The 22628-nt window shown below is 45.0% G+C and overlaps 2 protein-coding genes across 2 annotated transcripts in view; one reads left to right on the top strand and one right to left on the bottom strand.

The window, feature by feature from the left end:
* Nucleotides 1-2540: 2540 nt before the first annotated feature.
* NPEPL1 (aminopeptidase like 1) lies at nt 2541-20506 on the top strand. Its single transcript, XM_083146861.1, has 12 exons — nt 2541-2790; nt 4815-5000; nt 5715-5882; nt 6783-6872; nt 8739-8817; nt 13423-13565; nt 14286-14363; nt 16388-16488; nt 18499-18622; nt 18781-18957; nt 19365-19475; nt 20000-20506. Exons 1-12 carry the CDS (start codon nt 2641-2643, stop codon nt 20150-20152), a joined length of 1560 nt encoding a protein of 519 aa, XP_083002987.1. The 5' UTR covers nt 2541-2640; the 3' UTR covers nt 20153-20506.
* Nucleotides 20223-22628, bottom strand: part of LOC146009634 (piezo-type mechanosensitive ion channel component 2-like) — an 87740-nt gene continuing 85334 nt past the window's right edge. Inside the window, exon 53 of the mRNA XM_083150085.1 lies at nt 20223-21483. Coding sequence (XP_083006211.1) covers nt 21228-21483 — 256 coding nt within the window. The 3' untranslated portion in view covers nt 20223-21227. The remainder of the gene's footprint in view (nt 21484-22628) is intronic.

Raw genomic sequence — 22628 nt, 5'->3', positions numbered from 1 at the left:
TTTGTTTTCAGACTTCTTGAAAGAATGAAATGATTCTAAAGCCCCATACATACAGGTAATAAGTACAATTTATCGGTCAGAAGGACCATTGTAATCTATATCTTTTTGCCTAGTATGTACACTAAATATCTTTAATGACAAGTTCTTCCCCACATCGTTAACAACCCGTGCTCCAGCGCATTGTTAACGATCCCTTCCCTCGTCTTGCATACTCTGATGAGGGAGGTCCTCGTTAATGATGGCCATGCTGCAGTTGCTCCTCCCATCATCGCTTACTTCCCTGCCAGTATTGACAAGTATGTATGCACTTGCCAATGCTGGCACCCCGCTGGGTCCCCACTGCTGCCATTATCGGAATCAGCGGGCATTGGCAAATGTGTATGGGGCTTAAAAGCAGGTCCCTTTCATTTTGAGTTAATTTTGAGTTTGGTATACAATTCTGGCAATCTGCATTCTGACTGGAGACAGATGACTCCCCCACCCTGTAGCCAAATTCTAGCCCCCCTTTTTAGTGCTGAACACTCCCTCTGCGCTTTGTCTCACCTTAACCCCCCCCCCCCCCCGGCAGCCTGACCCTACATACTTACGATTGGGATGTCGGGGTTTTGGCATCGGTATTGTGGCAGATGGCATCCCGAAAGCTGGAACCACATTCCTTGTATCCAGTCTTTCTGTGTACTATGTTTAGTACACTGCCACTGGGGGCAATAACCACTTTGATGATATGCCTGAAAATGTCTCGGGCTGAGCTGCGCTGCAAGAGTGGGCTCTCTCGAAACATTTGGGGCATGCCACCGATAAGTAGGAGTATACCAGTGGTGCCTCTTGCTTTGCACCACCATCTGGAAGCAAACACCCCCTGCCTGGCTCCCCTTCCCCCCCTGTCTCTCACCTCCCTGGCGATCGAATGTCTGTTCGCTGGGGCTCCCCCTGCTGCTGAAACCAGTCCAGGCCCCGCTCGCTGAAGTTCAAAGCCGATGGGGAGCCCTCGGGCGTTTATGTATGTGTGCCTGAACACACAAACTCCAGAGCCCCATCCCCCCCGAGCTGCTCTGAACTTCCTTGAGTACAGAGCGGCCAGAAACAGCCCCAGCATGGGTGGTGAGTATTTCTAGGACAGGACAAACCTGCCCCAGGAAAACCCAGCACTCAAGGGGGTAAGTGTGTAAGCAGCTCTACTACAGTGAACATTAAGTGTTTAAGTTGCACTACTGCTGTGGGTATTATGTGTGATCGGCACTTCTACTATAGGTATTATGGGCCTTATTCTTGTTCACTCTTTCTGACAAAATCCTTCTTAGATGGACAAAACCATGTGCACTGCAGGGGGGCAGATGTAAAATGGGGATGCAGTCAAAATCCTGAATGGGTCATAATACCGACAAGGACAAAATCCCGACATTTAAAATCCCGACAGGGTCAAAATACCGACATATAGAATGTACAGGTGAAACAGTCAACATGACTTTTCGTCGGCAGGTTGCAAGGACGACATGGGTTTCTTCAGTGTTTTTTGACCCGACATGTGCTGACAGGCGGTATTTCATGCCCTACCATCCACTAGGGCGTGGTGGGAGAATAACCGTGCCCGAAGCATTGCGAGCGGCTGCGGTTCACTTCCAACTGTGTCCATGTCGACTGTGTCGACATTTGGGTAAAAAAAAACAGTGAAAAAACCCATGTCGACCTCGCAACCTGTCGACGGAAAGTCATGTTGACTGTTTCACCTGTACATTCTATATGTCTGTATTTTAACCCTGTCAGGATTTTAACCCTGTCGGGATTTTAAATGTCGGGATTTTGTCCTTGACGGTATTATGACCCATTCGGGATTTTGACCCTGTCGGGATTTTAACCGTTGGGATTTCATACCGAATCCGTAAAATGTGCATGAAGATGGGGAGGATGGCTGAAGTCCTGCGTCCTGCTGGCCTACATTGACTGGAGTCCGCCAGTGGAGTTTTAAGAGAGAAGGAAGCCTGTGTGCAGCCTTTTCTGTAGGTGCCCACCCACGTAAAGTGAGCAAGCGAGACACCAAAAAGGACCGGATCTTTTCATTGAGTGCTCTCTTTATGGTGCGTACACACATACAGATTTTTCTGTCTGATCTATCTGGTGGGAACAAAAACATGGAAATGTATGGGAGCAAATGACATTCAAAAAATTGTTCCCAAACACCTGAAAACAGACAGTGATCAGTCAGACAAATTGTCTAAATCACTCTGATATAACAAATTTATCAAAGCAGATATTTTTTTCTGTTTTCCTGCATTTGGGTGGAAATTTTTGTATGTCACATGCTCCCATACATTTCTAGGTTTTGTTCCTACTAGACAGATCAGACAGAAAAATCTGTACATGTGTACGCACCTTTAGTGAGTCCCTCTGCCCATTTCTATTTCTAAACCTGGGCTGAAAGATCGATGTTCAGTCTGCGTATGGATTGGACGCATAATAGCCCGGCGGCTCCGAGTCCTAACTATTGCTGATAGGGAGATGGGCGTGGCTAAGACGTCAGGTCGGAGGCGGGCACTGGTCGTGATGTGATTGGTTGCGCTGCCGCTGGGCTGGTGGCACTGGCAGCAAAGTTGTGTTGTGGTGCACTGTGTGACTGTGAGGACGGGCAGCGATCCTCCTGTCATGGCCAATGTGCGGCTGGATTTTAAAGCGAGCGCTGGGGATGGCGACCCCCAAACCAGGCCCGTGCTCATCCTGGGGCAACTACCTAACCTGCAGCGGGTTCCCTGGAGCAGCGTGAGAGGGAAGCTGCAGCCCCGGGTCACTGAGGAGGTGAGGAGACGTCCTGCAGGCCGCAGCTGTTGCAGGGCATCGCAATAACGCAGCGGAGTCCCTTGCCCTCCGAGCAGGTTATCCGAGTTCCGCTATAATGGCGCTCCCGCAGCGCTGTGCGGCTACATCCACTGGAGGGCAGGCCGCTGATACAGCGCCGAGAGCGGCTTGCTGTGGCCCCGAGCAGGTGTGCTGTGCTTTTGCTGTAGTTGTCCTTTTGCCCCGATCAGCCATTATATGAATACCACTGGCAGGGGAGGGGACATGCACAGCACTGATTGTCTCATTCCAGTGGCCCCTGCCATGGGTAGGGATAGGCTTGCGGTCAGAGCATGGGGCTGCTACCGCTATTACTCACGTGATCATCTATTTGGCATAGTAACCTGTGGCACATGGGGCGAGCCACCTTGCCTATAGTGTATATGGCCTAATGTTCTGAACCACAATATGGTACTTGTCCAAGTGGGTGAAAAGTGTCCAAATCGGATGTGTTTGACATCTGATTAGATCCAATGCAGGATCCTGTGCGGATCGGATCCAGAGATCGCTGTAGGGGTTGCATACGATACATCATATGCAAAAGGATTGCATATGGTGTATTGCAGTGGTCGAAGTGGAAATTTTGAAGTGGGGGTATGGAAATTTTGAAGTGGGGGTATGGAAAAGTAAAGAGTGAATATAGTGCGCACCTTCGGACACCCCCCTGTCCATCAACGTCCCCTGCCAGACTGCCCCGTTGTACAGGGGTATTACAAAAGCACAATATGCGCTGCTGAGTGATCAGAGAGCATCCTGAGGGGGAAAAAAAACTTTTTTTTTTTATCTTCAGATTAAAGTGGGGGTATGCCATACCCCCGTATACCGCCCCACTTCGACCACTGGTGTATTGTATTCAATCCATACGCCGGGAAGCCTGGTGGAGAGTTGAATAGGTATCACTCGCTAGGCTGCATGGCGTGCACTACGTTGGAGTAGTGTATGGAGGCCTTTGACAAGTGCCAGATTGTGATGGCTGAATAATTGGATCTGAACATCTACAAAATGGCATTATTTGCACAGTGTTCCCAGTATGCAGTGTTTAGTAATGACTCGAGGAAGGACAACCAGCAATGGGGTCATGAGCGCCCAAGGCTGCCTCTTGTGCATGTGGAGAAAATGCTAGTCTACATAATACTGCCCCACAGACAGCTACTCTAGTACACATTTCTGGAAAAGTTAATGCTAGCTATGATAGAAGGTCTCAAACACGCAGTGGGCCAAATGTTCTAAGCCTAGAAAAGTGTGGGATTGTTAAAGTACCAGCCAACCAGCTTAATTTTTCAACCCAGCTTGTAACATCGCAGTTGGGAGCTGATTGACTGGTGCATTAGCACTCTCCACTTTTTGAAGCTTGGTGCATCTGTCCCAGTGTATAACAGCTTGCTGCAAAGTTGCAGCCTAGTTGAGTGCCTATGCCAGTGGTGTCAAACTCATGGCCTGCAGCTATTGTGGACCTACATGTCCCAGCATGCCCTGCCACAGATTTTATATAATGAATTGATAAAACTGTGGCAGGGTATGCTGGGACGTGTAGTTCCACAACAGCTGGAGCGCTATGCGTTTGACACCACTGGCCTATGCTGACCCCTGCTCACTGCTGAAAGCGAATACAATGGATTTATGAGAATCTGATGAACACATTTTGTTATACATCATGTGGACAGCTGGGTGAAGGCAAGCCGCAAGAGGCAGTATGATGTCCTGGCAATGTGTTACCAGTAAAACCATGGGTCCTGGCACTCATGTGGGATGGCTAAGTCCTACCAAATGAATGCCTATAAAAAAACTCAGGCAGCCATCTATATTGCTGATCTGTTTTGTACAATTGAGATACAGGCAATAAACATATAAGCACAAGTATATCAACTTTTTATGCTGTTCTTGTTTGCGCCCAATGTTTTATCAGGGATAATAGGATATCCCTGATGTTGGTCTGATTGTTCTACTTTTATAAAGTTTGTGTTGTTTGCATCTGCTCACCCCAGGTATGGAAGGGTGCTCTTGGCTCCTTAAGCCCAAATCCCACAGACAGCTGTCCGCTGTACTTGAATCTGGCTACAGTAGCAGCTCTTCCTTCTCGCGTCAGCCGACACAACAGCCCTTCCGCTGCCTGTTTCCTCACACGACTGGTACGGAACTGCCTCCCTCCTGGAGCAACTCGATGTATACTAGTAAGTTGTCAATGAATTAGGGTTGTTATAAGGTGTATTTGGTGTGACACAGCTGTCTTACTTGTGATGAACATGTTATTGTTTTATTATCGTGGATTTCATGGTGACTTCATTAATCTGCCCTCTGTTAAAATTAATAAATTTACAATGAGTAAAATGTGTAATTTGGTAATATAAAGAAAGGGATGCAGTTTAAATCCCTGCGGTCGGGATCCCGGCGTTCAGAATCCCAACCGCCGAAATCCCGGCACTTTCTCCCTCCTGGGGTGTCCACGACACCCCTGGAGGGAGAATAAATTAGTGTGCCGAGCGTAGCGAGGCACCGGGCCCGCTGCGTGGCGAGCGCAGCGAGCCCGCCGGGGGGGCGGGGGGCGATTCACGTCCCCCTCCTTGTCGGGATTCCGGCGTCGGGATTTTGAACGCCGGGATTTCATACTGCTTCCTAAAGAAATGCTCTAATGTCTTTCTTTATATATCCTGTCTGGAACTTGTATTTATAGACATCCATACCCTGACCTGTGGTATAGGGGGTTCTGTGCAGTATGGGTAGTAGTACTACTTGCAGGAAATATATAATGAAATGTGAGACTGGTAATCTAACTTTAGAAATAATTATGAAAAACTAATGTATCTTTTACATTAGTTGTAGATTTATCATGCTGGCAATGAAAACATTACATTGTGTCATACCGTTTGGAACTTGATCTCCCATAGATGGTGTGTGAACGCTCAGAAGTCTTTGCCAGCGCCTGTGCCATTTCTCGAGCCTTCCCGCTGTTTACTCGACGCTCTACTGCCTGCCGTCGTGCCGATAAAAAGAGCGTTACAGTAGAATTCTTGCTGATTGGACAGAATAATGGACCTATGGAAGTAACCCTGAAGGTAGTATGAAGTGTTAGGTACTTGTGTATTATCTTGGTGCCCGATATATCGCATCGCATGCCACTAGTACAGGCATGCGATGCGATTGTACCCGATTTTGAGCCTTTCCCGGGAGGAGTGTACAATTTTTATGTCGCATCGCATGCCTTAACTAGTGGCATGCGACGCGATTATACCCGATATTACATTGTACAGGCACCCTGATGCCTGATTACAATGTTAAATGCCCCCCCCCCCCCCCCCCCCCCCCCGACTCGATTTTTAATTGTACACCCACCCTGATGGGTGATTACTATGTGAAATGCCTCCCCCATTGTTAACGCCACCCCAGTATCAACGCCAACCCGCAGCGTGGCGAGCGGTACGCGTCCTCCAACCTTTCCATACCCCCACTATCCACGTCGGTGTGGAGTTAATTTTATATAGTGTGGCGAGCCACCGAGCCGGACGCGTGGCAAGCGGATGCGTTTAACATCGGAATCAGGCATCTGGGTGCCTGTACAATGTAATATCGGGTATAATCGCGTCGCATCGCATGCCACTAGTAAAGGCATGCGATGCAACATTCAAATTGTACACTCGTGCAATGAAAAAGTCGGGCGCCCAGATAATACACAAGTACCAAGTGTTATCTTTATTTTGTCTTGTGTGGATTGGGTGTGGTATAACACACCGACGGTCAGTATTCCGACAGTCATTAGCCTGATGTCGTAATCCAGACTGCACAGCGGGGGGAGCACAACAAAGCCCCCTGCGGGCACAGTGGCTCGTCACCTATTTTATTCTCCCTCTATGGGAGTCGTGGACCCCCACGAGGGAGCAGTCGGGATTCTGACTGTCGGTGAGTCGTCCGGCACCCTGTGGATTAGGCTCAATTAGTCACGTTTTCTCCCATTCCAGTGCCTGGAAAGTGTGACTGATGGCGTAAGGTTGGCAGCTCGTATTGTGGATACTCCATGCAACGAGATGAACACAGACCACTTCATTGAGGTTAGTCCTTAATACACATTTCTGCATTCTAGTAATCTATTTTCAGAATAACAAGGACTATACATCAGTTTAGAAGTATGTCCTATATGGCATCCCTGACAAATGCCTCTCTACTCTCCAATCTATCCCCAATGCTACAGTCCAGCTCAAATTCATCACCAAATACATGTCCACCTCCCCTTCCTTACAAGCCCTTTACTGGCCCCTTTCAGAACCCATTGCAAGCTTCTCACTTATAAAGCCCTCCCCAACATCTCTCCCAATTGAATCTCTGACCTTTTCTCCCTTTACTCTCCCACCCGTCTACCCTATCTGTGTCACTTATCTGCATGCCCCTCCCCTTTACAATGTAAGCTCTCATGAGCAGGGCCCTCTTTTCCTTCTCTTACCTAAACCATTTAAGATGACACCAAATTCTGCGTTTTTCTGCCACCCTGATACTTATTTCATTGTGGTCTGCTGATACAACTATGTTTATGTACTTGTATTCAACTGTAGAATAAGTCACTGTTTTCCTGTTTTGCTGATTTGTTTATGTACTTTGCAATTGGGCGCTTTGGAACCCTTGTGGCACCATATATATAAAGGAGGATAATAATAATGTGTAAAGTATTTCATACAGATGCAACTCCATTCACAGTCAGTTTCTGTTTTTGAAAGTACTATTTACACATTATTTGATTGTAAAATAACTCAGTTATAAATATGTCCTGTATAGCAGGCATTCCCAACTACGTTCCTCAAGGCACACCAACGGTGCAGGTTTTAAGGTGTGTACACACTGGGCAATATGTTCGCTGACAATATATTGCTCAACAATTATATTGCTCAGTGTCCTGTTTTCATCAGTGACCAGAGATGGTCACAGATGAAAATCACACTGCCGGGAGAAGAGGAAGTGGAAGTCGCTGGTCGGAGGAGCATGCTCCGCCAACCAGCAACCATTCGGGGTATGAAAATGGGAGCGTGCACCTGGTGATTTATCGCTGGTGCACACTCCAGTCACTGGCAATATGGTCGCTCAGCGACCATATTCCCAGCGATATTTGCTATAATTGCCCCTGTGTGTACGCACCTTAAGTGATATCCAGTCTTCAGCACAGATGGTTTAATCAGAATCCCTCAGATACTAATTAAGTCACCTGTGCGCAAGCCTGGATATCTAGAAAACCTACACTTTTGGTGTGCCTTTAGGACCGTGGTTGGGAATGCCTGCTGTATAGATATAATGGTTTGATCTGTGTGTGGGTTGTCATGCACAGACAGGTAGGAAACGTTCCCTAAGATTCTGCTCCTACAGGAGGACTGCTGTGTGATTCGCTCTTTCTGCTTATTCCACTGATTTAGGAAAAAAACATTCAAAAGGGTCATTCATTTCAGTGGTCGTCTGACTGGGTGTGGGTCATAGGGTCGATAGGGCTAAGGTTAGAAGGTCGACAATGGGAAGGAAGCCAGTCAAAAGGTCGACATGAGTTTTTCATGGGTTTTCTTTTCTTGTCCTGATTTTTAACGTGTCGACATGGACACCGTATCAGTGTACAGTGTCCCCTGGCTTGCCTTGCTTTGGGCACGGTGCCTTGCTGCACTCCACGCACCATTATATTTTGACTCCACGCCCTAGTAGATGGCAGGGTATGAAATACCGCCTGTTTTGGGGGGAAAAAAATATGAAAACTCATGTTGACCTTTTGACCGTCGACCTTCCAACCCTGTTGACCTTAGCCGTGTCGACCTACTGTCTAACGACCTTCATAGTATCAACCTAGCGACTGTATCCCGTCTGGCACATACTGGTTCAGTGTGCAAAATGACTTTTGTTCTCCATATTGAATGCTTGAATTTAGATTTTTAACATTGGTTTTGCAGGAGATTTCCGCTGTAGGAAAGGAACTTGGAATCACTCCACAGATTATTCGAGAGGACTTGAAAGAGAGAGGATTTGGTGGTAAGCATGCCTCCATTTACCACCAACATACAGAAAACACTTATTCCAAAACTCCATTTAATGCTGGTGACTCGGCTGTGATCAGTAAACCACTATAATGTTAATGGTGTCTGTGCTTTCTGATATACTGCCAGGGAAAACAAGCAGTCAGGTAGGAAATAGCTGGGCAATCCTTTGCCATTGCATTTCAATGTAAGACTTGTTTTGATAGCAATGGTTAATATAAACTATAAGTTTGTTGAGATAGATAGAAATATGTAATATAAAAATCTGAATTCTGTGGTGGATACAGAAGTAGTAGCAATGGGATTGATGTTCTTGTGTTAAGGCCCCCATACACTAGCCGATTTTGGTCAGATTTCAGCCAGATCAGTCGGATCTGGCCGAAATCGGACCAAAATCGGCTAGTTTTGATGTCCCCTCAGATCCGATGCGCGGTCCCGTGCGCATCGGATCTGCGTCGGGTGGTCGGACCTGCTGCACGTCCGACCACCCGACTTGGGACCTAGTGGGGCGTCGCGGCGGTGGAGGGAGCAGGGGGGGCTGGGGACGCTGCGGGGGACACAGGCGGCATAGAGCCGGGCAGGGGGAGCCGGCCGGGAGCTGTCAGTAATGAATAAAAAAAAAAAGCCCATACAATGAATGGGCGGCCTGTGATTGGCTGAGCGCTCTCTCAGCCAGTCAGCAATTGGCTGAGAGAGCGCTCAGCAGCCAATCACAGGCTGCCCATTCATTGTATGGGCTTTTTTTTTTTTATTCATTACTGACAGCTCCCGGCCGGCTCCCCCTGCCCGGCTTTATGCCGCCTGTGTCCCCCGCAGCGTCCCCAGCCCCCCCTGCTCCCTCCACCGCCTCGCAGCACAGACGCTGCCCCCCCTGCTCCCTCTACCGCCTCGCAGCACAGACGCTGTCCCCCGCAGCGTCCCCAGCCCCCCTGCTCCCACCTCTGTAGCCCCCCCCCTGCTCCCCGGGTTTTTTACATGTGATAAATCGAGACGATTTATCACATGTAAAAAATGGCACATCAAGTGCCAATCTAATCAAGCTCCCCCGGGGAGCAGCCGGGGAAGCTCAGGGGGAAGTCGGGGGCGACTTGTCCTAAGGACAAGTCGCCCTAGTGTATGGGGGCCTTTAGAAACAAGTCATTATATACAAAAGAGAGTATTGGAATGATCTTGGATTTAATAGTCCATTTGCACAAATGTGTTGATTGTTTACTTAGAACTCTGTTCAGCTGAAGCCACCAGATATGTTATCAGCTTTGTTCAGTTGGAAAAAAGGAATAGAAATATTTATTATATAGTTCTTAGGCTTTCTGCCTGATCTTTAATAAGGGACTTTGGACATTTAAACAGGATAGAACATTAACAAGAGGAGCAATAAAGTCTGTCACTACTCTGTGGGATAATAAATACCCATCAATTATAAAATTGTGTTTGACTTATTGCTGACCTGTAATGCAGGACTCTGATTTATCAGTGTGGAAGAGTAGAATTAACAAAATGAAATCTGTTTTTCAGCTATTTGTATGTTGTCTTAGGGTGAGTTCACTAGATTCTGTGGTGTATTTTGTTGGCGGGAGAATCCAGCTAAAGGGCTTGAAATGGCCTTCCTGATTTTTCTCCTGTTGTGGAAGAGAAAGGTAGTGGTGAGAGAGACTGTTTGACTCAGGCTAGTAAAAGCTGCCACCTTAGAACTAGAGTGCAAGATGTTGTGGCTGTCTTCACACCTGCATTCCTGTATGGTAATGTCCTATTGGCAGTGTAAAGGTGTTGTACAGTATGTTATTCTGGTAGAGGTAGTTAGGCTTTTATTAAAAAAATATAATAGCCCATGCAAATGAATGGGAAGTCACTGATTGGTTGAGACCTCTCTCGGCCAATCGGCAAGAGATTTTGCATTTATCACATGCAAAACTTGGCACATAAAGTGCCTAATCATGTGTGACCCCCTCCCAGGAGCTGCCGGAACAATCAGGTCAGACTAATGTATGGGGGCCTTAACACCTGCAGCAATAGCGACCACTTTTGGAGTAGTGCATTTATCTTCTATTCCAGGGTTCCCACATAGCAAGGTGGATAAGCAGAGCAAAATGTGTGGCATTTGGGGAATGGATTTCCAAGGAATTGTTAGACAAGTAAGGGCTTCAAATAAATTACACTTGTAGCCAGCTTCATAACTAAAGGAAAATAACACATTAGCTTACCTGCTGTGAGCCTACTCTTCTTTCACATATGCACATGCTACTCTCTTGTGTATTCCTGTTCCACGTATGCTCATTTTCTCCTAGTGTGCTGCTGTACAAAACAGGCCTCTTATGCTGCTTTCAGACCGCATAACTGGCTTTGACCCTGTATTTGGAAACGTTTCCAAAAACGGGTCTGCCAGATAAAACCCCTTTCACACCGCAGCACTTAAACGGTATATTACCGTTTAAGTGCCGATTTTTTCACACTGGCAGACCCGTTTTTGGAAACTTTCCAAATACAGGGTCAAAGCCAGTGCAGCCTTCAGCCCTCCCCTCCGTGCAGCTCCCCCCCCCTCGCGCGTGTCGACCGAGAGCATGTCGACGCCCCCCCCGCGCGTGTCGACGCGCCCCCCCCCCCCCCCCCCCCTTGTGTCGACTTACCCCGTGCCGGTACCTCCGTTGTGGATCCCGGCACTGCAGCTCAATATGCTCGGAAAGCACTTATGAAAAAAGTGTCTTCCAGAAAATGGCTGCCCCATAGGAAACCCTGTTTAAAAAAACTCGTATGGGGGCAGCCATTTTCTGAAAGACACTTTTTTCATAAGTGCTTTCCGAGCATACTGAGCTGCAGTGCCGGGAACCACAACGGAGATACCGGCACGGGGTAAGTCGACACGGGGGCGTCGACACGCGCGCGGGGGGTGTCGACACGCGCGGGGGGGGGCTCCAGTGCTGTGAATACTTAATGAGCGCTCATTAAGTATTCACTGTGCTGAATTTAGGACCCAGCTCATTGGCTGGGTCCTAAATACCGTTTCAGAACCGATTTTGAGCCTAAAATACCGGTTCTGAAACGGGTAGGACCCTGCATTTTAACCGGTTAGAAAAAACGTTTTTTTCTAACCGGTTAAGTGGTCCTGCACCTTTCAGACCGCACACATTACCGTTTTAAAACGGTAAAAAAACGGCAATATACCGTTTTTAAAGTGCGGTCTGAAAGGGGCATTACACGTTCAGGGTAAAACTGAACAAACAAATGTTCATTTTTGAGGTTTAGTGATCCCTCCAAAGTACAGATTTGTGCTCATACGTCTCGACCTGCCGTGAAGCACCAGATGCCTGCCACGAGTAAAGGCCCCCATACATTAGGCCGACTTTTCCTTAGGACAAGTCGGACCCAATTCTCATGTGAGCCGCCCGGGAGCTCCCCGGGAGGCTCACACACAATTTGGCACTTGATGAGCCAAATTTGACGTGATAAATCGCAAGCGATTTATCACATGTCGGGGTGCAGGTGGCGGCGGTGCTCTTATCAGGGGGAGCAGTGGGGCGGGCAGCGGGTCCCTGAGTGCTAAGCTGGCGGCGCCAGGGAGTGCTGACCTGGCCGGGCGGTGATGATCATAGATATCAGCACAGCAGCGCTGCAGGACGGGACGCGCAGTGGCGGGTATTAGATTTTAAAATACCTGTCAAATGACTGTCCGTTCTCTGATTGGCTGGCTGAGAGCTCAGCCAATCGGAGAACAGCTAGTCATTTGACAGGAATTTTAAAATGTAATACCCGCCGCTGCGTGCTGTGCTGATATCTATGATCCTCACCGCCCGGCCAGGTCAGCACTCCCCGGCGCTGCCAGCTTAGCACTCCCCGGCGCCGCCAGCTTAGCACTCAGGGACCCACTGCTCCCCCGGTGTCTGCATGCATATGCCTGTCAGGTGGGCAGGCATATGCATACAGGGAGGTCGGACGTGATCGTATGTACTGACCGTCCGTCCTCCCTGATCCGGTCCGATGTGCACGGGACCGCGCATCGGATCGGATCAGATATCACACAAAGTGCCGAAATCGGATGAAATCGTCCCAAAATCGCATAGTGTATGGGGGCCTTTAGCCACCAGGTCCTGCACACCTGTGCTAACTGCTAATGTCAGGAATTTATTTATTTGACAAACTTGGTCTTGGTTGCAGCACAATGTGGCGAGAACACACGAGGAGACTGCTGATTTATATATTTCACTTTTATATAATTTATCTTGTTATATCTCTGTGTGGCGTAGAACAGAACTTGTATTGGGAGACATAGCTGTGGCTGCTACATTGTAGCATTTTGTGTACAGTCATAGACTTGGTGACACTCAGATATACAGTGCAAGTGTCATTTTATCAAATCCATCTCCTTGTACGGTCTACTTACATTGCAACTAAGACCTTTTTCTCAGAAAGAGACGTGTAATCGTAGAAGATTCTCACACCACCTGGTATGCCAAGAGTTTGCTTGGCGTGACTGCACCAAAGCTGTAGGACATATCTGTCTGTTCTATTGTTTTCTTAATAGAACAGCTTTCATTGTTTTTATACAGGTTTTATGTCCCTCTTCGTGATTAGCATGTCAAAATCTAATTGTGGTTTTGTTTTTTAGGAATATATGGTGTGGGCAAAGCAGCAGAACACCCACCTGCCCTGGTCATATTAAGTCATACTCCAGAAGGTGCCACTCAAACCATTGCCTGGGTTGGCAAAGGCATTGTATATGATACAGGAGGATTAAGCATTAAGGGAAAGGTATGTTAGAAGTTCCAGCACATGACTGAAAAGGTGAATTTCCTCCCAAGGTGTATTAGACTTTGACTTTAGACTTTGAATCTGCAACCAAAAAGCATATTCATTAAAGGAAAAATTATTGCTAATGTAGATCTAGAGGTAACATTCCACAATGGTGCTGGGTCTGCGTAATACTGCCACCAGGATTCCTCATGGATTTATGCTATCATGTGGCTGTGCCCTCTTCATGAGTAAAGACTTCTGGCGTTCATTCTAGCACCCAGCATCTATCAAAACCGGTGCAGTTTCACTCTCTGTTGTGGTGCTTTTAGCAGTGTGGTCTGTATTTTGGCACTGATATGCAGAACAGACCTTTGCTAGAAGTACCACAGCAGAGCGCGAGACCCTAGGCAAGGAGGAGGAACTGCATGGGTTTTGAAAGATGCAGCATGCTAGAATGAACACTGGACTCTCTGTGAATAGGCATTGCTTATATTTGTCACCATTTAGAGAAATGGTCATTTTCATGTTAAATTGTATCTCTTTGTGTATGCACAGTGGAGGCAGCCATTTTGTGTGCTGATCCATTATCCCAAATGTACTTGTGATCTAGAGAAATGACTGAGTTGTGTAATGGCTTGTTTGCTGCATTCTGTAATGTTTATGCTGATTCCTATATGAAAAATAGTAAGATATTAAGCGTATATGTTTTCACGAATTTATTTGTTTTTTTTGTAACAGACCGCAATGCCAGGTATGAAGAGAGATTGTGGCGGAGCAGCTGCAGTCTTGGGAGCATTTAAGGCTGCAGTAAAACAGGTTATTTGAAAATCTTAAAAAAACTGAATTATTTCTAATGCCTTCTCCATTAGAGCTGTACATAATGCATTGAATGTATCTTAAACCATAGCAAATCCTAGTCCGTAAAGTGATATCAATTCTCCAGCGTCATTGCCTGGGGTTGAGCACTTCTGTTCTAGAACTCTCAAATCAAACTGTTGTTTAATTACTGTGTTTTTTCCCAAACAGCTGTTTATTGCAGCACTGTATAAAGAAATATTTATACATTGAATTTATTTTTTATAAGGATGTGTTTAGAAGCTGTTAATTTAGTTTTTGTTATTTGACCAGTAGATCTGAAATGGTGACTGGCTCACTTTTTTTTTTTTTTTTTTTTAAATACAAGAAAGAGCACATTGGTTGCTAGCCATATAACATAGTTAAAGTAATGGTCAGTGACTAGTTCCAGTACTGGTGACACCATGAGGATTGTTTTCTTGCTGTTGTTATTATATACCTTATCTGGCAATAGGGGACAAAATCTCTCCATAACATATTACAAATAGTACAATTTGATATAGATCATGTAAAAATGCATAACTAAAGCGGTTATGTTATTGGTAACAACTATAGAAAGAACATGTAACAATGTATCAGACTGTTTAAAGTGAAATGGACCATTCCATAACGAGTGCAATATCATATTGCATATATACAGAAAGAAGACTCCGGCACTCCACTAAATACGATACATGCAGCTTGCTACGGTGCCTTCCCAGGACAACATCCAGATATACAACTTGCAGCAAAAAGGCGCCACTCGGAGACTTGATTCGTTTTCAAAGATTTATTGCATGATGATGCAATAAAGCTTTGAAAATTCATCAAGTCTCCGAGTGGCGCCTTTTTGCCGCAAGATATATATATATAATTTTTCATATTCTGTTCCGGAAAGCACCAGGGCACACTGATTTTATGAGAAGAAATCTCTCCAGTTTATAGAATTTAGGAAAAAAACGGATAACCCACTACTGATGGAAACCCATTTTTGAGGCATTCAAGCTGTCCCTTTTGTAATAACCGTATAATATTTTGTACAAGACTTAATAACAAAGAAAATCTTATGGCACTACTACTTGTGTCCTCATTCCTGTTGTAATGTCGGTCTTTGGTGTTAATACTATTGCAGGGAGATGTTATGAGTGACAGGAGCGGACAGCTGCTTCCAGGCAGTCCAAATAAGCTTATTTTGGTATGGGAGATCACAAAGCCCTGTCCTTCACTAGTTTCTCCTCAGGAGAGTGCTAAGACCACAGAACCACTTGTACAGTATACAGTAGTAAAGGGATGCAATTATATCTTGAACATTCTATATGATGTTGCACTACTGATGGAATTTTCCATTTAATTTTAAATTCATATCATCCTTTAAATTCTTGTTGCTAAATGTTTGGCTGTGTTTTGGTTTAGTTTTAGTTTTTTTAACCCTGTATTGAGAGATTTTTGGAACCAATTAAAACATACCAGTGACTGAACCCTGTGCCTCATTGAGGTCACAGTTTCCTAGATCCTATTCTACAGTCTCAAAAACGGGTTGATCTCCCAGTATGTAACAATCCATGGGTTCCCCTCCTTTTCATGCACCTGAATGGTATTACTGAACTAATTGAACACCTGCCATGATCTTTATGATCTCCCAGTATGCCTGCATCCACTGTGTGCAATAAGACTTAAGGTGTGTACCCGGTACTATGTGGCAGCTGCCGATAATGATTAACTATCGGCGGGACCATGCTGCATTGATCTGGCAGACCAGACTTACCTGCACAGTCTATTTATGCTTTTGGTCCCGAGGCTGTGCATCTGGGTCGAATGCGGGTAACGCTGTGGAATTCTGACTAATTCTCTATTTGATTTTGACTATATAGTCCAAATCAAATAGAAAGTCAGACTCAGACTGTGTGTACTAAGCATTAGTGCACTCTTCCGATTTTCTGCTCCTGAATTACATCTCTCTTAGTTTAAACTGCAGTGAGCTTGCCGCTTTTGTTTCCCAATTTCAGGGTTTTAAAGACAACCTTCACGCCCTGTTCTGCTTAGCAGAGAACTCTGTTGGACCAAATGCTACCCGACCAGATGACATCCACTTACTGTACTCTGGAAAGTAAGAGTACCATTTTATTGTTTCTCTGTGGGGTTAATCCATTTTTAAAACCTCTTACCTGGGTATTGCTTTATGTATTTGTGCCCACTAAAATGCCATGTATGCTTTGCATCTGTGGGAACAATTGCATGTAGACCATGTAAATAATGTACATTTATTTAAGTAGCAAAGATCAGAATTATTCATTACATACAGTTTTGTTATCCTTTTTAAGTTCTGGAGGAGGAAGAGGTCGGTCATCATTTGTGATGACTTTAGTTTCTGTTTTCCCATGGGTGACACTGGGCCATGGTGTGCAAAGCTGCATAATTTCTGTTTATAAATTCCCCATCCGACGTGGATTTTGTTTTCCCAGCGTGCCTGCAAGATCAGGGTTTTTTAACGTAAGCTTACATTACATTTTCAGTTAAATTTTTGAATTGACTGCTACAGAAATTGTGTATGGCAGACTGCCCTGTGAGCTTCCAGCAATGTGGAGTTGGATGAGGGTACAGCCTCAGATTATGTAACTCCAAATTATTATTTTTTTTTTATAAACTAAAGTGATTGGAGACCACCGGACAATATTCACTACTTTTCTTTTTGCGCATGTTGTGCCCAACCTGCAGGGGCTTAGCCATTTTGAACTGCTAAACCTGTCTAATCTAATGGGTATAACACAAAATGTTGTTTGAATGCCCAGACAGCTAAGTGTTCGCACATTTCAGCTCAAAGCCTCCTGAGGTGGCAAGCTGAAATGTGTCTATCCACAACTAGAGCAACAACTGAGCCCCCCTTTTTTTAATCCAGGACAGGCTCCTGCTCACCCCTGGGGGCAGTAACTTGTCCTCAGACATTTCAGAGAATGGTGGATGGCTCGAGAAAGCTGATGCTCTTCTCTGGAGCAGGGTTCCTTGGATGTAGTGAGGGCCCTCCGTATTTGTGGACAGGATGCAGGACTCCTTTAAATATGACTTTGTCCTGTATGCCTTTAACACAGGGGTGGGGAACCTCAGGCCCAGGGGCCATATGCGGCCCTCGTAGCCGGTCTGAGTGGCCTGCCCACCCGCATGGTGGCTTTGCCGGGAGTCAAGTACAGGGGAATTCTCGCGAGAGGTCAGTAGTTCTAACGGGATTCCTCTTAATCAACAGCAGCCGGAGACTGTCAGTCCTATTCAGCGGCAGCTGCCAGAGAGTTGGATGACTGCAGCAGGACAATTTGTAAGAGAAATTTTTACATATGGCCCCTGAAGGTTTTTTTCCCCATACAAATGGCCCTTGGCACAAAAGAGGTTCCCCACCCCTGCTTTAACAAATGGTGCTACTAAGCAAAGAGAACTTGATTTTTATACTTCACTTTACTTTAAGTTAAAAACTTTTTGTATGAATCCTTTGGGGGACATGATGTACAACCCACTTATTTCATATGTTCAGTTTTTTTATGTCAGTGCTTTCGTGTGGATTTCCCTTCAGGATAGACATCCTTGCATAACAGTATAAAAATACTTAAAATAGCTTAGCACAAGTGTAAAGAAGGAGACTGTATCACAGGGTTCATGATTTACCTACAGTCAAAATACTGACCACTATTGGCCGATGGCCAAAATACTGTCAATTAAAAAGCAGACATTTAAAATGTTGATGGGTCAAAAGGTATTTGACCCCCACGACATCCACTGGAATGAAAAGTATGAACAAGTAATTTTCAAAGAAAATATGAAAAACTTGTGTCTTCTTTTTTGACTATTCAACATTTTAATTGTCTGTATTTTAACCGTGTCGGTTTTTTCACCGTTGGTCAATGGGGGTTGGTACTGTGACTGTCGTGATTTTGACTATGTAAATTAACTGCATCCCGTATCACATGCCCGCTTAACCCCAATGAATTCAGAGAAAGGTACAGAAGTGTAATGGTCCGCTTTCAATACTGGTAAACCAACAAACCAAAATAAGTCATTGTTCCTGTGCTGATGACAAAAAAATGCTTTGTGTGGGCAACATTACAAGCATCTCTTCCCTCTCTTTGTCTAGAACGGTTGAAATAAACAACACTGACGCAGAGGGAAGGCTTGTCCTGGCGGATGGTGTGTCCTATGCTTGCAAGGATCTAAATGCAGATATTATTTTGGATATTGCAACCTTGACTGGAGCCCAGGTCTGATTGATATCCTTGCCTATGGGTTCCCATCTGTATAACCCCTGCTTTATGTAATCTTTAGTTGTTTGGTTCTAATGGTCCATTGCTGGGGCTGATTCACTCTGAGGTTGAGTGACAATAGAGCTTATATTCTGAACCGTTTACGTTTCTTTCAGCCCATCGCAACTGGGAAATACCATGCTGCAGTACTGACTAATAATGAGGAATGGGAGGCGGCCTGTGTGAAAGCTGGAAGGAAGTGTGGAGACTTGGTACAGCCACTTGTATACTGCCCAGAGCTTCACTTTAATGAGTTCTCCTCCGCTGTGGCTGATATGAAAAACTCTGTGGCAGTAAGTGGCAATATTGTGCATTTTAAATAATAATAATAATAAAAAAATATTTAATGGAATTCTAAGCTGCCTAATAACGTTCGGAAATGGCTCCCACTGAGCGGCTGTTTCATATTGCACATGCACTACGTAGTTGAATGCTGGCTGTTCTTAGATATCACACATTTTTATGAGGCTCACTGGAGTCTATTTAGCGTGCTTCCAGATGAGACGTACACCACAACTCGCATGCATTCCAGCAATCTCCTAACTGGAACTTATTATATATCCATCAACTTGTCATTTTGCTTTAGTAAATGCTTAATTTCATAATGATGTCTTTTGTATGGGTTTCTTTTGTAGAAACTGATGTGTGCTTTAATTATTTGTGTAACACCCTTATGTCTTGTGTTCTGTGATCTCTACAGGATCGGGAGAATGCCCTGAGTTCCTGTGCAGGGCTCTTTATTGCATCTCACATTGGTTTTGATTGGCCAGGGGTCTGGATTCATGTGGACATTGCAGCTCCTTCTCATGTGGTCAGTATTTGTCACCTACATGCTAAGAAATTGTTTATTGTTCTCTCGACCTTCATTTTATTTATTGCTGCTGTGTAATATTCGGTTTATTTGTGTAATATCTCCTTTTTCTATTGATATACAAGCAATAAAACTATAGTTCTACACGTTTCCCTTAGATTTTTAAAGGTTAATGCTAGAGAATTACATACACATGTCGCCAGTGTTTAGGGCAAGGCAGACCAGAATGTAGCCCATGTATACCAAGACTACTCCGGTGTGCAGAGAATCGGTGTCCTTCCTATGAATAACTGTACGATGGGGGAAATGCAAACATATACACAAGTTTATTATGTACAAAAAAGTGGGTGGTAAATACATTGTTTTGCGTTTCTGGCATTCTCCTATTTTTCTCCCAAGCCTTTATACAATTAGGAAAAGCTTGTTTGCTCAGCTCTAGCCACTGGATACAGTTATAAAATGTCCATGTTATTAGGCCGTTCTATTACATTACTACGCCTTTAATACCATGTGTTTTCCTGCAGGGTGAGAGGGCCACTGGCTTCGGAGTGGCGCTTCTGCTCTCATTGTTTGGCCGTGCCTCTGAGGATCCGCTGCTAAACCTGGTTTCTCCTCTGGGGGAGGATGATGGGATAGAAACTCCTGACAGGGACTCCAAAAGGAGACGTCTCGTTTGACCCCTGTCTCTTGGACCACTCTGAAGGATGGGGGTTATGCACAGAGATCCTCCAGGGATCCTCCAGGCTATCTGAGCTGCTCACATCATAATACTGATGCTCTTTAATGGAATTGCCTGGTGATGGAATTTCCTTGCTGAATTTAATACAATTTACACAAATAGTCTCTCTCATTCTTTCTCACAGATGCTTTTCCTCTGGAGTAATTAACATGGAGCTATAAAGGCAATAGTTATTATCCATTGTATCTTGGAGAAAGGCTTCCTTCCGTTCATGTACCTGCACAAACTCTCCTCTTCTGCATTGACGTTCCTACTTTTATTAAAACTCTTTGCATACATGTTTTGGCTTAAACTTGGCTCTGACTCTCTCTCCTTGAAATTTGCTAATGTCTCTGAAAAATGTTCATCTTCTAGGACTAAAGAACATTGAAGAGCTCCGTAGTTACACACCGTGCATGCAGCCATTTTGTGGGTTAAACGTATTTTCAGAGAAATGCAACTTTACGTTTTCCAGGAACCGGCACTCTGACTAGTGTTTCCTAGTAACTGCACAGGCTACAGTCTCATGAATGGCTTCATCCTTTGAAATGACTGCTTCTGCAGTGTGTAAGTTACAGGTCCAACTTACTTTATCCTGATTAATCACATTTAAACCTATCTAGAGGGAACATTTATAAAAGCATGGAGAGAGAGGGAAAGTAGAGCACAATTGAGCACTAATCAATCAACACCTTTCATTATTCCAACACAGCCTGTAAAGGAGAGTTAGCAGTAGAGAGAGATAAAGCACTGTCTCTCCATGCTTTGATAATGCTAAATACTAGATTTTTAAAAGACTGCTGCAATCTGTGCTGGAAGTGATAGAGCAGATCTGCGCTATCTTTGTTACAACACTGTAACATCCACTGGTTTAGGTGTTGCAGGCTAATTTTTTGCATTTCTGCATCATCCTTGAAAGAAACATCTTGTGTATACCAGTATGACGTGCCACTGCAGTAGTCTGAAGATCTGCTCACATCTAGAATCTACAGTTACTAAGCTGCCAGGATTGCTTTTATGTTTATGTAAGAATATCACTCATCATGCTTTTCCCTTGTCCATTTGATCATTGTCTCAGGAGACCGATAGAGGAAGATTAATTTAGCAAACAATTGTTCTTCCAAGTCTAAGTCTCCAGTCTCTCGAACCAGAAAGATGTCTGTACAGAGCTTTAAAATCCGATCAACGCAGGGCAACTCTTCGAACATGATTGAGCGTGAGATACCATTAAAAAATTCTCTGATGAATTTTCCAATTACCAGAACAACAGACATGTAGAGACCCACGATGCTGCAAAGTCAAGGAAAAGAAGTCTATTAAGAAGAATGAATGTACGTGTGGCATTGATCAGGTGCCCACACAGGGTGCGATTCGATTTGAAGTTTTCAGTTCATATCGCATCTAGTTTAACTGGATCTGTGTTTGTTTTGCCTTGCGATGTGTGCTCCCATGTTGTCCCTATCACAAGGCAAAATAGTATGTGCAGGCAAGAGTTTTTGTACTATGTCGCATTCTGTCTAGTTGAAATCGCAACCTATATAGGAAATCGCATGCGCTATGTACTATTACATATTGTATTCTAGCCAAATCTTATGTAGTTCATACAGCACAGTGTATAAAGAGCACATTTCACAGCACCCAATGGCCCTTATTCTGGTTCATTCGCAAAGGCAAATTCTGAATGGACACAAACATATGCACTGCAGGGGGGCAGATGTAACATGCAGAGAGAATAAAAATTGGGTGAGTAATTTTGTTTCTGTGCAGGGTAAATACTGTCTGCTTTATTTTTACACTGCAATATAGATCTCACTTTGAAGTAAAACCCCACCCAAATGTAATTCTCCCTGCACATGTTACATCTGCCCCACCTGCAGTGCACATGGTTTTGTCCATTTGAGAAGGAATTTGCCTTTGCAAGTGAACCAGAATAAGGGCCATTGTATAGCTCAAATAAACACCTAGCACATCTCATCATGTGTGCACACCAATAGACATGTCTGTTCTGCTCTGCACATGATGAGGGAAGAATTTTGGCCTAAGTAAATATTATCACTGGGAAGTAGTAAAAGTTTATAACCATTTTACATCATCTGTAAATGGGTAGAAAAACAGCATTAAGGTCCATGCACACTGGCCGACTATGCCCAGCGTGTATGGACAGAGGCGATAGCGTTCATCGCTGGGGGGGGAAAGCTGCTCAGTGCATACACACTGAGCGGTTTTCCCCCTGAGTGGCGCTGATGGAGGGGAGAGGACGGCTTTGTATAGTGCAGAGCTATGCAAAGCCATCCTCAAAACCGCTCCAGCAGATGAGCGGCTTTCCCAGCTATTATGCGGGAGTGCGCAGCCACACTCATCGCCGGGGCATACACACTGGGCGGCTTTGAGCTGAAAGATGCTCATACTTGCTGTTTTGAGCAGCATTTAGCTCA

Source organism: Crinia signifera, chromosome 6 (assembly GCF_055691185.1).
Source record: "Crinia signifera chromosome 6, ASM5569118v1, whole genome shotgun sequence".
NCBI lineage: Eukaryota > Metazoa > Chordata > Amphibia > Anura > Myobatrachidae > Crinia > Crinia signifera.
The sequence above is the reverse complement of the archived record's forward strand: the minus strand, read 5'-3'. Positions and strand labels throughout refer to the sequence as shown.

Coding starts and splice junctions, on each gene's coding strand:
- NPEPL1 (XM_083146861.1), top strand. CDS start 2,641: ATGGCCAATGTGCGGCTGGATTTTAAAGCGAGCGCTGGGGATGGCGAC. Junction 2,791..4,814: donor AGCCCCGGGTCACTGAGGAG/GTGAGGAGACGT, acceptor TGCTCACCCCAG/GTATGGAAGGGTGCTCTTGG. Junction 5,001..5,714: donor GAGCAACTCGATGTATACTA/GTAAGTTGTCAA, acceptor GATCTCCCATAG/ATGGTGTGTGAACGCTCAGA.